The 15,667-nt window shown below is 43.3% G+C and overlaps 2 protein-coding genes across 4 annotated transcripts in view; both read left to right on the top strand.

Moving 5' to 3' along the window:
* The first annotated feature begins 213 nt into the window (after nt 1-213).
* Nucleotides 214-5,750, top strand: timmdc1 (translocase of inner mitochondrial membrane domain containing 1). 3 transcript variants are annotated; one of them, XM_084190575.1, is made up of 8 exons: nt 214-758; nt 982-1,286; nt 1,539-1,704; nt 1,884-1,972; nt 2,089-2,156; nt 3,889-3,967; nt 5,112-5,222; nt 5,314-5,750. In XM_084190575.1, exons 2-8 carry the CDS (start codon nt 1,018-1,020, stop codon nt 5,462-5,464), a joined length of 933 nt encoding a protein of 310 aa, XP_084046701.1. In that variant the 5' UTR covers nt 214-758; nt 982-1,017; the 3' UTR covers nt 5,465-5,750. The 3 variants fall into 3 exon arrangements, with proteins under 3 accessions (XP_084046701.1, XP_084046700.1, XP_084046699.1); XM_084190574.1 differs by having other exon boundaries at nt 215-242; XM_084190573.1 differs by having other exon boundaries at nt 216-478.
* Nucleotides 5,751-11,686: 5,936 nt separating this feature from the next.
* The window catches only part of LOC311115439 (ATP-binding cassette sub-family C member 4-like), a 55,338-nt gene continuing 51,357 nt past the window's right edge, over nt 11,687-15,667 (top strand). Inside the window, exon 1 of the mRNA XM_084190617.1 lies at nt 11,687-11,775. Within this exon, the coding sequence (XP_084046743.1) occupies nt 11,702-11,775 (74 nt within the window). The 5' untranslated portion in view covers nt 11,687-11,701. The remainder of the gene's footprint in view (nt 11,776-15,667) is intronic.

Here is a 15,667-nt window from a genome sequence, read left to right as displayed (position 1 = left end):
GTTGTGATATGATGCAATAACAGCTTTTTGTCAAAATGTTTTGTTTCCTTACATTTTGCATTTTTATATCTAATGTATAATTTTTTACCTTGAATAAACCATTCAAATCTCAAGTAAATTCAGAATGGTCTCCCATCAAATGTGTATGTTTGGTCCTCCACATGAAGGGGGTGCTCTCCAACTAGATAGCTTCAATTTACTAGCTAGCAGTTCAGCGGTGTACGGGTGGAAGTCAGAAGCAGGTAGGAAAGACAAACTACAAGGACATTTCAGATTAAATAGCTAAATACTCAGTAAACAATTTAACGGTTCAAACGCAGTCTGCGATATAACTATGCTTAGTTACGTTAGACAAATAATAGACTGCTTCACAAAGCACGGAACTGCTGAACAAGTTAGCTAACAAAGCTAGCTAGCATGAGGATGCTCTCTTTGCTTCTTCGCATGGAACAAGATGCTTTGAAAACGTGAAGTTATGGTAAAGACATGTACCGCCTTTGGTAACCGTGTCACCTCACGTGCTCCATTTGAATGCAAACGTAACATTGTATCGATTGTCGTTCCGTCTGCTTCATACGATAGCTATATAAGTGGTCATCTTTACCTTGGGTGGTGTTGACCCAAATGTCATAACAGCTGATTGAAGCTAGGCTGATCATTTCCAGCCAGTGTAGACAGTATTTATCAATGTTCCAGCAAGTGTTAAAGTTCCATAACAATAAATACCAACCCTCGAAATGTATAGTAATGTACAGTAGGTATTCTATTTTAGAATATTGCACACACTACTTCATACAGTACATAATATGCATATATCAACAATGTCTATGCCATGTCAGATGGGGTATTAAAACAGCTGTTGCACTGTGTATGTATTTTGACCATTTGCTCTCTATTCCTCTGCCCAACGGGCATTTATTTAGGAGAAGGATTAGCTGTAACATAAGTGTAACATCCTAGCTCCTGGCCATGTGTTCTCAGATCCAGCATCCAGCTCCCATTGCTGGTGAAGCGTTCATGATGCATCCTCCTGAACGGCCTGGGGCGTCCCCAGCCCCGTGTCAGCAGGCAGCCTCGGCCCCCCAGGGCACCCTCTGCACCGGACCACTGCGGGGTCTCCTCCAGCTAGCCATGCCCTCCCTGGGCCTCCTCCTCCCCAGGGTCCATGCAGCTGTCAGTGTGGCGCCTGCCCCGGTACAGATCCCCTCCCCCCTACCCAGCCTCGTGGGCAAGCCAGAGTTCCCAGACACTGGATGGGACCGCATTAAGGATCTCTTCGACAGGGAGTAAGTTATGACCGTGATGCCTCTCTCCTATTGTCTGTGGCTTAGCCGAGTAAACCCATCACCACCGGGGAGCGCTCCCCATTGCTTACCTGTTCACCGGATGAGTTTTCTAGCCTGCACTTAGTTTAGAAGGTTCCAGACTTCTAGTGTCGCATAACCATCCTTGCCTTACTGGGCTTCATACATTGGCTGTCTGAAAATGCTCTGTTTGATTTTAAAGCTTGTTTATACACCCCTTCCCTGTGCTCCCAGTGAAATGCAGAAGTATCCAGAGGAGGTCTCTAGCGTGGTGAAGAGTACCTTAGCTGCCGCCTTGGCGGGCATGATCTACGGAGGGCTGCCCGCCGCCCGGCACGCCAGGGAGAGGTTCATCAAGCTCCACCAGGCTGAGATATACCATAGCCGAGTGGAAGCGGTGGTGAGTGTCTGCGGTTGTGAATTAACAGCAGGCCACTACATACATACATACATGCAATATGATGTCAATGCTTTTGTAAAGGTTTTCCCAAGTGCAGCGAAAGCACATTGTGTCTGTCTAATTCGGTTTATTTATGTTTGTGTTGATGGAGGCTCTGTGTTGTTGTTGTTCTCCTCCAGCGTTCTGCCCATAACGCAGCCATCCGGGGCTTTGTGAGGTACGGCTGGAGGTGGAGCTGGAGAGTAGCAGCCTTCGTCACATTATTCAAGTAAGCAATGACTACATGACTATTCAGTATGGGACTCTTTCCTATGTGGCCACTATGTTAGTTTGTTCTCCTGTGCTGATTCTCTCGCTCTCTCTGTGTGGTGTGTGTTCTGTCAGCACTGTGAGCACAGGCCTGTCTGTGTACAGAGACAAGTATACCCACAGCCACTACGCAGCAGCAGGAGGTGAGTTACTTCAACACCCAAATGGAGAGGATGCCTCAATGTATTATACACACTCACACTTATTCAACTACTTTATTGGAATAATTCAGAAGACATGAGTCTTGTGATTTAGGAAAATGTCATTATGATAATGTTTTAGTATAAATGGGTCCTAGTGAAATAATTTTTGATATGAACTGTTAATTATGATATCATTTATTTGATAAGAAAACGCTGATTATGATTATACTTTTCCTACAGTGCCTTCAGAAAGTATTACATTTTACACACAATACCCCATAATGAATTTTGTTTTATAGAAATTTTAGCAAAGTTGTTGAAAATGAAAAACAGATATCTCATTTACATAAGTATTCACACCCCTTTGCTATGACACTCCAAATTGAGCTCAGGTGCATCCAATTTCCTTTGATCGTCCTTGAGATGTCGCTACATCTTGATTGGAGTCCACCTGTGGCCAATTCAATTGTTTGGACATGATTTAGAAAGAAACACACCTGTCTATATAAAGTCATACAGTTGACAGTGCATGTCAGAGCAGGAACTATACCATGAAGTCCAAAGAACTGGCCGTAGATCTCCAAGATAGAATTGTTATGAGGCATATATCTGGGGAAGAGGCATATATCTGGGGAAGGGTATAAAACTATTTCTAGAGTGTTGAACGTTTCCAAGAGCACAGTGGTCTCCATCATTGGGAAATTGAAAAAATATGGAACTACCGTCCGAGCAACCGGGCAAGAAGAACCTTGGTCAGGGAGGTGACCAAAAACCCAATGACAGAACTACAGAGTTCCTTGGCTGAGTTGGGTGAACCTGCCAGAAGGACAACAGTCTTTACAGCACTTCACCCATCTGGGCTTTATGGGACAGTGGCCAGACAGAAGCCACTCCTGAGAAAAAGCACGACAGCACTCCTGGAGTTTGCAAAAAGGCGCGTGAACGACTCTGAGCATAAAGCAAAAGATTATGTGGTCTGAACTCTTTGGCCTGAATGCAAAACGCTATGTCTGGAGAAAACCAGGCACAGCTCATCACCCATCTAACACCATCCCTACCGTGAAGCATGGTGGTGGCAGCATCATGCTATGGGGATGCTTTTCAGCGGCAGGGACTGGTAAGGATAGAGGGAACAATGAATGGAGACATACAGGCAAATTCTTAATGACAACCTTCTTCAGTGCAAATGAACTTAGACTGGGGCAAAGATTTATGTTCCAACAGGACAATGACCCCAAGCATACAGCCAACGCAACCCTGGAATGGCTTCAGAACAAGACTGTAAAAGTCCTTGAGTGGCCCAGACTTGAATCCCATTGAAAATATGTGGAAATACACTGCCGCTCCCCATCTAACTTAACAGAGCTTGAGAAAATCCTCAAATCCAGATGTGCAAAGCTGATACAGACATAGCCAAGATGACTCTAAGCTGTAATCGCCACCAAAGGTGCTTCTACAAAGGATTGACTCAGGCGTGTGAATACTTATGTAAATGAGACATTTCTGTATTTCATTTTCAATAAATTTGCTAATTTCTAAAAACGTGTTTTCACTTTGTCATTATGGGGCATTGTGTGTAGATGGTTTAGAGTTTTTTTTAAATGTTGAATTCAGGCTGTAACACAACAAAATGTGGATTAAGTCAAGGCGTATGAATACTTTCTGAAGGCACTGTAAGTGTGATATTGTAAATATGTGAGTATGACATTCCTGCCTGTGTGGGTTTGAGCAGCTGTGACAGGAGGCCTATTCAGGCTGAACCTGGGTCTCGGGGGACTGGTGGCAGGCACGGCCATAGGAGCAACCATGGGGTGAGATATGAGGGTTTTCAGTGGAAAAATAACGGGCTGGTTTTAACTGTGGAGAATAGTGTTAACTGTGGAGAAACGGTTTGGGGGAGCCAGATAGTCCGGGCTTGCCCTGCAGTTTGGTAAAATATGAAGCCTGAAGGATGTGAGAAGCAAGTCTCTGGCTGCCAGCTGCACACCCTCCCTGTAACCCCTCTGCTTCCCAGCTGCACCCTTGCCTCCTCTCCCCCTCCCCAACCCTCCAGCCCCCCTCCCTCCCCCTAGCCATGCGCTGGGTGCCAGAGGGACTCATGTGCGCTGCAGAGGGCTGTGTTCTGGGCGGTAGAGCAGGGAGGGAGGCCAAGGCAGCAGCTGCCCCTCTATTTTTACCACCCCATTGTTACGCCAGCGTTTCATCTCCATCTATCTCCCTCTTCCTCTGCTGCACTAGTCTCTTCACTCCTCTCCTCTTGTCTCCTCCCTCCTTTTCCTCTCCTGCCTCTCTTCCACCCTGCCATGTCTGTCACATTCTTTGATTTGTATGTATATCTAATGTGTCAGTGAAGGTTTTAGTGTAGTAATGGACTGGGTGTACGTGATCCAACATCCAAGCCATGTTGCTGTGTCTCCAGAGCGAAGCAGAGCTCTGTCCATGTCTGCCTCAGTGCTCAGCCACCTGGACCGTGTGTTTGATGTGTGCAAACAGCCCCGGGAGCACCCACAGTCTCAGCCAGGTGCGGGGCGGGGGGGGGGGGGTGAAAGCAGGCAGCTAATCAGATAACACATCATGCTCCAAATGTCTGCCCCTACCTCCTTCATAGTTCTCTCCTGACACATGGATGAGGTGATGGGGGCGGGGCGGGTTACTAAGTGAGTGACAGCCACCACAGCTCTTCATGCTAAACTGAGTTTAGGGGGGTTGGAATGAGAGCTGTAGTCGATAAAGGGAACCTGGATAGATTAAACCCTGATTGATACTCATGAGTGAAACAATTAAATGCTCAGAGAAGCAGCAACATGGCGTCCAGCTCTGAAGTTGGCTAAACTCTCTGTATTGTTTAACAGTCAGAGGATTACTGAGAGTGACAGCCACAGTGACAGAATTTCATGTGACTCAGAACGTTTGAATGAAGGTGATGTCAGCTCGGCTCATGTCATCTTTTTTCAGGGTGCCGGCTGGAGCTCTGATCATCGCCATGCAGGGATTGGCGGGAGAAACGGTCCGGGAGAGGAGGAGGAGGGAGCGCAGAGAGCTGTATGAACTAAAACTGGCAGAATGGTACATTCCATGGGCATCAAAACACACACACACACACACACACACACTTTATTACTCCAAGTATTCACTCACTTTTTCCTACGCCTTCAAGGAGTGCCCGTTTGCAGTTGACGGATGACCTGATTGGTGATTTGAACAGCGGTGGGCGGACCCAGGATGTAGACAAGGACGTACAGAAGATCCAGGAGCTGCTCAATTTACCACGGAACGAGGGCGTGGCCCAGGACTCTGACAGCCAATGACAGCAGCTGAAAATACTCTAACTGATACCAATCATAGCTGTCCTCACAGACGGACAATGGTGGGTGGGACTTTCCTCACCCCCGAGGACATACTGGTTTCTTTTGATGTTGACTACTCTATTCTGTTTACTTCTGTTGAATGGAAAAGAGGACCTAGTTATTCGCTCAACAAATATGTATTGATGCTGAATTATGATTTATACTGTAAATGTAATTGCTTTGTCTGGATCTTTTAAATGATTTCCAACGTATATATTTAATATAAAACGGCAATAATGACACAGTATCTTCAAGTCACTGCATTACAGTCATGACTGTGTGTGCAAAGGACATGAGGCTGAGAGCCAGTGGGACTGAAGTTGTGGTCCCATTATTCAGAAGAACTCTGAGGGAAAGCGCTACATTTTAGTCATTTAGAAGAGGCTTTTATCCAGAGCAACTTACAGGAGCAATTAGGGTTATGTCTTGCTCAAGGGCACATCGACAGATTTTTCACTTAGTCAGCTCGGGATTCAAACCAGCGACCTTTCGGTTACTGTCCCAATGCTCTTAACCACTAAGCTACCTGCTGCCCAGTGTGTAGGTTAAGACACAATCACATTACCATTATGTTCAGATAAATTATCAAGCAACTGACCGCTGGGCAATTCCACGGTAATGATACTGAGACTCAAATGTTTCACTTCAAAATGTATGCCAAACAAAAACCAATGATTGCAAAGTTAAACAAACCATCAAGGACGACTTTTAACAATTTCCATCTAACATTTTACAAAAACACATTTACTTGAACACTGCAAAGTTTGGTGACAGAAGGACAGTTTGTGCCACATTTTGCATCTGCACTGTTCAAGTAAATGCATTTTTGTTCAATTTAAAACATTTAAAAGTGAAAAATCTGAGTGTCAGCATCATTCTGTTACCATGGAATTGCCCTGCTTTATTCTTTCTTAATCACAGTGGGGCATGTGTCTAGAAACATAATACAAATTGATGTTGGCCCCTAGGCTTGTCAGCAGCAACTGGGTCAGAAATAGCCTCTGCCCCTGCAGTAAACAAGATCTGGCACAGCAACAGCTGGGGCTCGGGACATCTAGCCAGGAGATTGGAGAGAGAGACAAGTCGTTAGTTACCACAGCTAACATTTTAACATTCTGATTCTACTTTAAAGGTTTGGTCAGTGAAGATCGGTTACAGCTAAGTGCTTTAGTGTGTCATTAAGTTATGATTGTGTAATTAAATTCGGCAATCATCTGAATGAATTACATTTAATGTCCTATCAGAGGGAGTCTCCTCAGATCAACAAGTGACGTAAGCATTATTATGCAAATTAAGCTACTGCCAGAGAGTTTGTTTTGTTCAAATGCAATGCAATAGTGTCTCCTTTTGTTCCAGGGAGCTATTACTAAAGAAATGCATTCCTCTTCACCTCGCATCTGGAGGCTAGCCTACAGTCCAATTGAAATAATTGGATTGGAATGGCGTTAGGAATGTATGGAATGTATTTTCAGGGCACTAGGCAGCACGTTTGAGACAAAATTATGACAGGCTATTAAAACATATTTTACCAAAACATTTCATGCTGCTGTACGTTGCATAGATAGTATAACATCTCTACGCCTACAATGAGTATGTAAAGCTGTCAAAGCTAATGGGATCTCCGTATAGGGCAGGCCCACTGCACCCGAAATAACATACCGGTAGATTAGAAAGGTAGGCATCTATAGAAAGCAACCTCAGAGGTTACGTGAGAAAATGCAAATGAAAACCGACCATTTGTGCAGTTGAAAACCTCTCACCACTGTGTCAGTTCCTTGTCTCACTGCATCAGTGTTGACATTGCCATGTGCCGCAACATAACTTTGGTTTACGGATGTAACCTTGGTTCTCTGAGTAGAGTAACGTGTCGCCAAGCGACTTATGGGAACTCCTTCCCCTTCACGCGATGTGATTGATATGCTTAATATCAAAGATGTTTACATGTCATTATAAAAGGCGGTGTGGCGTGACTTACTGTTTATTACTTCACTCGAACCCCACTGAGGTGGAGGAACGACATGAAAGCTTGGCGTCCCGTTACTCTACTTAGAGAAGCAAGGTTACATCCGTAACCCAACGTTCTCGTTTGTTTTCGCAACATGTCACCAAACGACCTATGGGAGAGGCTGTACCAAGTGCTGTGGTAGCCATGCTGGTTAAGTGTGCCTTAAATTCTAAATAAATCACAGACAGTGTCACCAGCAAAGCACCATAACACCTCCTCCTCCATGCTTTACGGTGGAAACTATATTTACATTATATTTACATTTTTAGTCATTTAGCAGATGCTCTTATCCTATATGCAGAGATCATCCGTTCACCTACTCTGCGTCTCACAAAGACACGGTGGTTGGAACCAAAAATCTCAAATTTGGACTCCAGACCAAAGGACACATTTCCACCGGTCTAATTGCTCGTGTTTCTTGGCCCAAGCAGGTCTCTTCTTATTATTGTTTTTTTGGTTACTACATGATTCCATTTGTTATTTCATAGTTTTGATGTCTTCACTATTATTCTACAATGTAAAACATTGTAAAAATAAATTTAAACCATTGGATGAGTAGGTGTGTCCAAACCTTTGACTGATAGTGTATATGCTTGGCATGGCTAGAGTCTTTGAACAACGTGATGGATGTCTCAGTCTATGAAGAACTGAATTTATCAAACTTGGATGAGAACGCCATGGCAGTAGGTGTATGCTCCACACTGAGGTTCCTGCTTGCCCTCTCAAAGATTTCAGACAAGGATATTTTCTGGTCGACTGACTGGTCGATGCTCGAGCTGTGGTACATAGCATCATCATTAGAGTGCACATAGTCTCTGTCATAATAGTAGGAGGCTCTTGTGGACAGTGTCACCCGATTCAACAACCACGCTCCATTCAGAAGTAGGGGTTGGGTTTGGTACCGGTGGCGGAAGCCTGGCCATGATGTGCTCGAGGGCAGACTCAATGGTTGCAATACGACTGTCACTGTCCAGTGACTTAATCTCCTTGGCATCTCAGTGCGTTGAGATGTGTGCCCAGGCGAGGATCATGAGAGGAGTTAGACCCGTCATTAGACCTGGAGCATTTGGAATGATCATTGATCTGTGTGGCAGACTCATCTGATGGGAATCCAGAGGCTCCGTATGCAAAGCGCGCAAGTCAAGATTTCAATGCTCTCGTTTTGAATTTCAGACAGTGACTGTAAACATCGTTGATATTTAGCATTTCAATCATATTGAGGAAGGAGTTCCCATAGGTTGTTTGGCGACCCATTACAAAAACGAGAAGAGGACTGCCTGTTACGGAAGTAATTCCTTGTAGTCATTACGATCTGTAGAGTTGTTATTTTCTCAAGTTTTCTTGTGACATTCCTGGATTACTCATTACATGAATAAAGTCTGAATTAATCAACAAATACAATAGTCAGTTGAAAAAAAAGGTTAAGGGTAAAAGACTGTACATACTGTATCTGGCTGTTGGCAAAATCACTACATATCCCATCGAGCCAAGCGGGGAGAAAGTGCCCGTTGTCACAGTTCCGATACCAGTCAAACGTCCAGCTAACCCTACGCCAATAGCGCCGGTGGATGTCAAAACTGAACTTGGATCCGCGTTAAGTAGCAATGATATCCTTCGCCACCGTCGTCTTACGACATATCTCGAACCAGTCATGACTTCAATAAAACAATACATAATTTAAGTTGCTTTCCAGCTAATTTCTTAGTTACATGTTTGTATAACTAGCAATGGCGTTTTGAAGTTGAGGGTGCAGTATTTATGACGTTTGGCAATGAGGACGAAAACTAGCATTGTTCAGCTAGCCAGCTAGTTTAGCCCAGTAGCGGTGCGTAAGTAAAATCACTGGGGAAGCCAATCCAGCGAAAAAATGCCATATTAACCTATATGTTGTGATAATTGCGTTGTTTGCTCTATAACCTGTTAGTTCATATGCCTTGCCACCGTGATATATAGGCCTAAGGCCGAGACAATAAGACACAGTGGCAGAAATCAATTCAACCACACCTTTGTTTCATCACAAAAGAGAGCAACATCTGTCCGGTGAAGTCCACAAACCATATTGCATGTAACAAACAGTTATATCAGTAGAGGATGCAGAGGGGAAGACGGCTCATAATAATGGCTGGAACAGAGACAATGGAATGGCATCAAAAATCATGTGTTTGATGTTTTTGATACCATTCCAACCTACTGTGAGTTACATGACCTACAACATGGTAAAGCAAGTTAATGTTTCCGACATTTTCGGACTACTAAACAACTATTGATTTAGAACACCGGAGAGTTACTGCAAGTCACAAAGAAAACAGCAGTTGCCTCCACTATTCCAGCATCATTTCAACATCAACATTTCAGCATCATCAAATCACCTATGCTTAATCTAATACAGTGACAACTAAAAGATACCAAAAACAATTTAGTACAATCAACGTAAGCTAAATATGATGTGGCAGTCCATAGTACTGATTACTGTGTGTGTGTGTGTGTGGGCGAGTTTAACTATTCTTGTGGGGACCAGAAAAATTAGACCAACTGGGGAAATGTTGTTGGTCCCCACAAGGTCAAATGGTATTTCTAGGGGGTTTAGGGTTAAGGTTAGAATTAGTGTTAGGGTTAGAATTAGGTTTAGGTTTAGGTTTAGGTTTAGGAGCTAGGGTTAAGGTTAGGCTTTTGGGTTAAGGTTAGGTTAAGTGTACGGGTTAGGGAAAATATTTACATTTACATTTTAGTCATTTAGCAGACGCTCTTATCCAGAGCGACTTACAGTTAGTGAATACATATTTTTTTTATACTGGCCCCCCGTGGGAATCAAACCCACAACCCTGGCATTGCAAACGCCATGCTCTATCAACTGAGCTACATCCCTGCCGGCCAATTGAGCTACATCCCTGGACAACGCTGGGCCAATTGTGCGCCGCCCATGAGTCTCCCGGTCGCGATTTTGAATGGGACTGAATTGTGTGTCCCCACAACTTTAGCTGTACAAGACTGTGTGTCTGTGTGTGTGTGTGCAAGTAGAAAAAACATGTTGACTCACCCTACTTGTAGAGAAATGCCAATGCCATCCTCCTGTCCAAACAGTCTATGACTCTGTCATACAGTAGGCCTACACGCTTTTAGTTTTTGTTGTCCTAGGCTACCTGGCTAAAATGCTTGCTCGCTAGCCTAACTTCCTTTCAAGGGCAACGATGCGCCAGGCCAGCTAGTTAACATTAACCTACTAAATCTAGCTACATATTGAACTTCCATCCTCTCAAGCCAGGGGCACAATGTATGAATTTATGGTTGGATCAGAATCACCGTTATAATCATTGGCAAGTCCGGATAATTAATTAAAACCAGTCCAAATCCTTATCTCCATCCATGGCTAATTTAGGAAAGGGACGATGTTAGCTAGCTAGCCACTGGAGGCCAACGACACAACAAGATGCAACAATTCAAGTTTTCTGTAAACAATGTTTTGCTTTTGATGTGATTGGTGTGAAGCCAAATCCAAACTGGCTTCCCTTGATGCTTTTTTGGTGCGCCAGGACCATTCACAGTTTTGCTCAACGCTGATTGGCTATTGTTTTATTTTGTATCAAGGGAGGCCAAATGCTTGCTGGTTTCATAATAATGTCTGGAACGGAACAAATGGAATGGCATCAAACACATGGAAACCACTGGTTTAGCCAGGGAAACCTTTCTTATTATACCTCAGTGAGAAAACCGGGGGAAACTAGCTCCGGCCTAGTGTGCATGTGTGCCATTCCACTTATTCCGCTCATCATTAACATGACCCCATTCTCCCCAATTAAGGTGCCACCAATCCTGTGTCGGAAAACCAGCTCGGGACACTAGACTTATTCAGGAGACCTTTTGTAATTTTTATGGCCTGATATCAGGAGCTGGCGGCGAAAAGTTTGATTAAACAATTCAGAGACTGAAACAAATAAATCAGATTACTTATTTATATGTAAGTATAGCAAATCAATATACAATCCCGAAATCAGCTGTAACTGTTACTCGTCAAATAAAGCTTAAAACGATGTTTGAGTGAACCCTGAATACAAGACCAATTTGTAAATCGCTCTGGATAAGAGCGTCTGCTAAATGTAAATGTACAGAAAATGAATGGTGAATTCTGGACACAGTAGACTCCTCCTCCTCACAACTCTTATTATTTACACATTTTGGCGTGGTGTCATAACACAATGGAACAACTGAAGAAAGATGTTAAATTTAATCCATCAACAACAGCCAATTTATTTTCACGGGTGTTTTTCTGGTAAGTATACAACTTTGTTTACAGTTAACACTGTAGCTCGTTCTGGCAATCTACTCCGATTTCAGAGCACTCGTCTGAGTGTGCCAGACTCAGAATAACTGGAATTTACAAACGCTCAACACCGGTTGAGTGTGGCAAGCGTCAATAAACGTAGGCAAAAAAAAGCGTAATTCAATTGTTGCCAGCATAAAACATAAAAAACTGCCTAACCAGCTCTGCTTGGTCGAGTAAAATGGTCAGACTGAGGTCTTCTCTCATTCATGTCTGTAAGTAGCTAGCAAGTTAGCCAACGTTAGCTTAGGTGCCGTTGTGAGGTCTAGCAAGTTAGCCAACGTTAGCTTAGGTGCCGTTGTGAGGTCAGAACGCTCGGATCAACCCTACACCTCCGCCAGAGCGTCCAGTGTGAGCTCCGGAGAGGGAAATGCTTTGAATTTACAAACGGACAATTTGACAACGCTCTGAATTTACGAACGCCCTGTGGGCACTCTGCCACTCCAGATTGAATTTATGAACACACCCTATGTTTTCTATGGAAAATAATGTACAACGTGGAAGGTGTGTATGGAGATCAGATACTTGACAAAAGGTTGAACGTTCGTATCGTTAGGATTGTAAAAAAAATCCATACGTAAATTGTTAGGATCGTAAGAAAAGCCATGCGTGAAACATGAACGTAAACGTGAAATGTAATCTGTGAACATAACACACCATGTTACGATTACGGACTAACATTTTAGGCTTGAACAAATCTTGTGTTGAAATTCTGACGTGCAAATTACCTTTCTGAGTTTTGGCACTGGAGTCTTTGCTACGAAACTTTTTTTTAAATATTATATTTTTATATTTATTTCATCACTCAAAATATTGCCAAAGCATATTCTGTAGGAGGGGTTAATATGAATTTTAAATAATTTGACATGATTTATATGAATCGGGTCCTGAACATATAAACTTTAAAATGTGAAATGAACAAGGGAGAGGTTAAACATAGGCTAAATCTGGCATAAATTTATTCCCACATATTACAATAACTCAGTTGCAGTGGTATTAGGTAGTCTCTTTATAGGCTATTCCCTCCATCGCGACACTGCTGCCCAGTTGAAGAGCTTGTGATCTCCATGCAGCATCACAGCACCATGCGCCTTCGGGAAAAGCACCCCTCAGTCTCAGAAGATGCCCTTCTGGAGGCATACAATCATAGAGTCATTATACCCTAATGTAGGTCTATTTGTCTACTAGCCAAATAAAGTGCAGAGCATGCATGATGCATGCAACGCGTCATTCCAACATATTAGAACATTTAATTCATCCTTCATTCACTTCAGTCAGTCAGTATGTCATCCATTCAGTAATTCGTCTGAGTTGCAATGAGAACTAAATCAAAGAGAATAGAACAGTCTTATCCATTTGTTTATTGAAATCCATGTGTATTCCAAATTATCAGAATGCTCAAGTTCTTTAGCCTTTCACCTTAATAATTCAATGTTTAATTTAGGCCTATCCAAATAAAAAATAGGCCTTCAACGTGTAGGCATTGCAATTTAGGCTATCGTTTGGGTACTGGTGTCTTGTGGATTAATTTTAGAACTCTTTGTGTTTTATAACTGTTTTTATTATAGGGCTCCCTTTAAAAATAGACCCTAGCTCACAGGCCTCTAAAAATAGCCTCTAAATAATTTTTAAACTAAATTGTTGAAGAAGCATGTGCAGTGGCTGATAGGGAAAACAGATCTGGCAATAAGAATAGGCTATAGATAAGTCTTGACCATTTCGGACCCCTTGGCTATTTCGCTCAGGACAGGTTATAGCAAAGACTTAATCAATATTTAGTTTAGTCTCATTTATTGATATGGATATAGCCTCTGTGTGATGGGGTTGTGCAACACAAATTGCTATAACAAGCCTACATACAGAGTGAATTCACTAATACAACAGTCAAAATGCCTATTATAAGGCCTACAGTCTGTGCTCTCAAATACTGGAAAAAAGTGTGATTCATTAGGTTACATGATCACCACAAGGGAAAGGGGATACCTAGCCAGTTGTACAACTGAATGCATTCAACTGAAACGTGTCTTCCGCATTTAACCCAACCCCTCTGAATCAGAGAGGTGCGGGGAGCTGCCTTAAATCGACATCCACGTCATCGTCATTACTTTCTATTTTGCAGCTCATGCGGTTATTCTAGACAAGGCTCTTCTGTGTCTTTATCATTCTCACACGTCATTTGCTGAAGGCCCAAGCCTATACTACGTCATCTACTGGTATAACGTTGTTATTGAATGCAGTTTTAAAACAAGCTCTAAACTTTGTTATTTTGGAAATGAAACCGGAAGCTGCAAAGCAACTCTAACGTCTGGGCTATAATGTAATATCTTATGTTGTTCTTGTCTATTACTGTTCTGTACTTTGTCATGTATTTTTACGTTTTATGTGGACCCCAGGAAGAGTAGCTGTGGCATGTGCAGTAGCTAATGGGGATCCTAATAAACTAAACTTCTATAACATGGCTATAATTTCACACATTTGCCGCAAGAAATGTGTTCAGTTGTAGGCTGAAATGTGTTCAACATCCACTGAAGTAGCTAGCAAGTTTACTAGATAGCTACAGTAGTTGCCTTGGTAACCAAACAAACAGACCTGCTAGTTTAGCTAACCCAAATCATCAGTCCTAACTTGCTATTATGAAAGTCATTAAAACGTCACAATAATGTGCAGAGCATTCAATTTGCCTGCTGGGGGGCAAGGAGACACCCAGCTCTGCTACGCTGGACAAAAGGAACACCTATGTGAGAATGCTGTTCATTGACTACAGCTCAGCGTTCAACACCATAGTGCCCACAAAGCTCATCACTAAGCTAAGGACCCTGGGACTAAACACCTCCCTCTGCAACTGGATCCTGGACTTCCTGAGTGGCTGCCCCCAGGTGGTAAGGGTAGGCAATGACACATCTGCCACGCTGATCCTCAACACTGGGGCCCCTCAGGGGTGCGTGCTTAGTCCCCTCCTGTACTCCCTGTTCACATCACCAACAAACTATCATGGTCCAAACACTCCAAGACAATTGTGAAGAGGACACGACAACACCTTTTCTCCCTCAGGAGACTGAAAAGATTTGGCATGGGTCCCCATATCCTTAAAAAGTTCTACAGCTGCACCATCGAGAGCATCCTGACCGGTTGCATCACCGCCTGGTATGGCAACTGCTCGGCATCTGAACGTAAGGTGCTACAGGGGGTAGTGCGTACGGCCCAGTACATCACTAGAGCCAAGCTTCCTGACATCCAGGACCTATATATACCAGGCGGTGTCAGAGGAAGGCCCAAAAAATTGTCAAAGACTCCAGTCACCCAAGTCAGACTGTTTTCTCTGCTACCGCACGGCAAGCGGTACCGGAGCACCAAAAGGCTCCTAAACAGCTTCTATCCCCAAGCCATAAGACTGCTGTTAACAATTAATCAAATGGCCACCCGGACTATTTACATTGACCCCCCCCCCCTCCTTTGTTTTTACACTGCTGGTACTCGCTGTTTATTATCTATGCATAGTCACTTTACAAATTACCTCGACTAACCTGTACCCCTGCACATTGACTCGGTATCCTTGTATATAGCCTCGTTATTGTTATGTAATTTTCTTGTTACTTTTTAAAAACACTTTTTTTTTTTGGTCATTTAGCAGACACTCTTATCCAGAGCGACTTACAGGAGCAATTAGGGTTAAGTGCCTTGCTCAAGGGCACATCGACAGATTTTTCACCTAGTCGGCTCGGGGATTAGAACCAGCGACCTTTCGGTTACTGGCACAACGCTCTTACCCACTAAGCTACCTGCATTGTTGGTTAATGGCTTGTAAGTAAGCATTTCACGGTAAGGTCTGCACCTGTTGTAT

This window comes from Coregonus lavaretus, assembly GCF_964263955.1.
Source record: "Coregonus lavaretus genome assembly, contig: HAP1_SCAFFOLD_123, whole genome shotgun sequence".
NCBI lineage: Eukaryota > Metazoa > Chordata > Actinopteri > Salmoniformes > Salmonidae > Coregonus > Coregonus lavaretus.
This window is presented reverse-complemented; position numbering and strand designations above follow the sequence as displayed.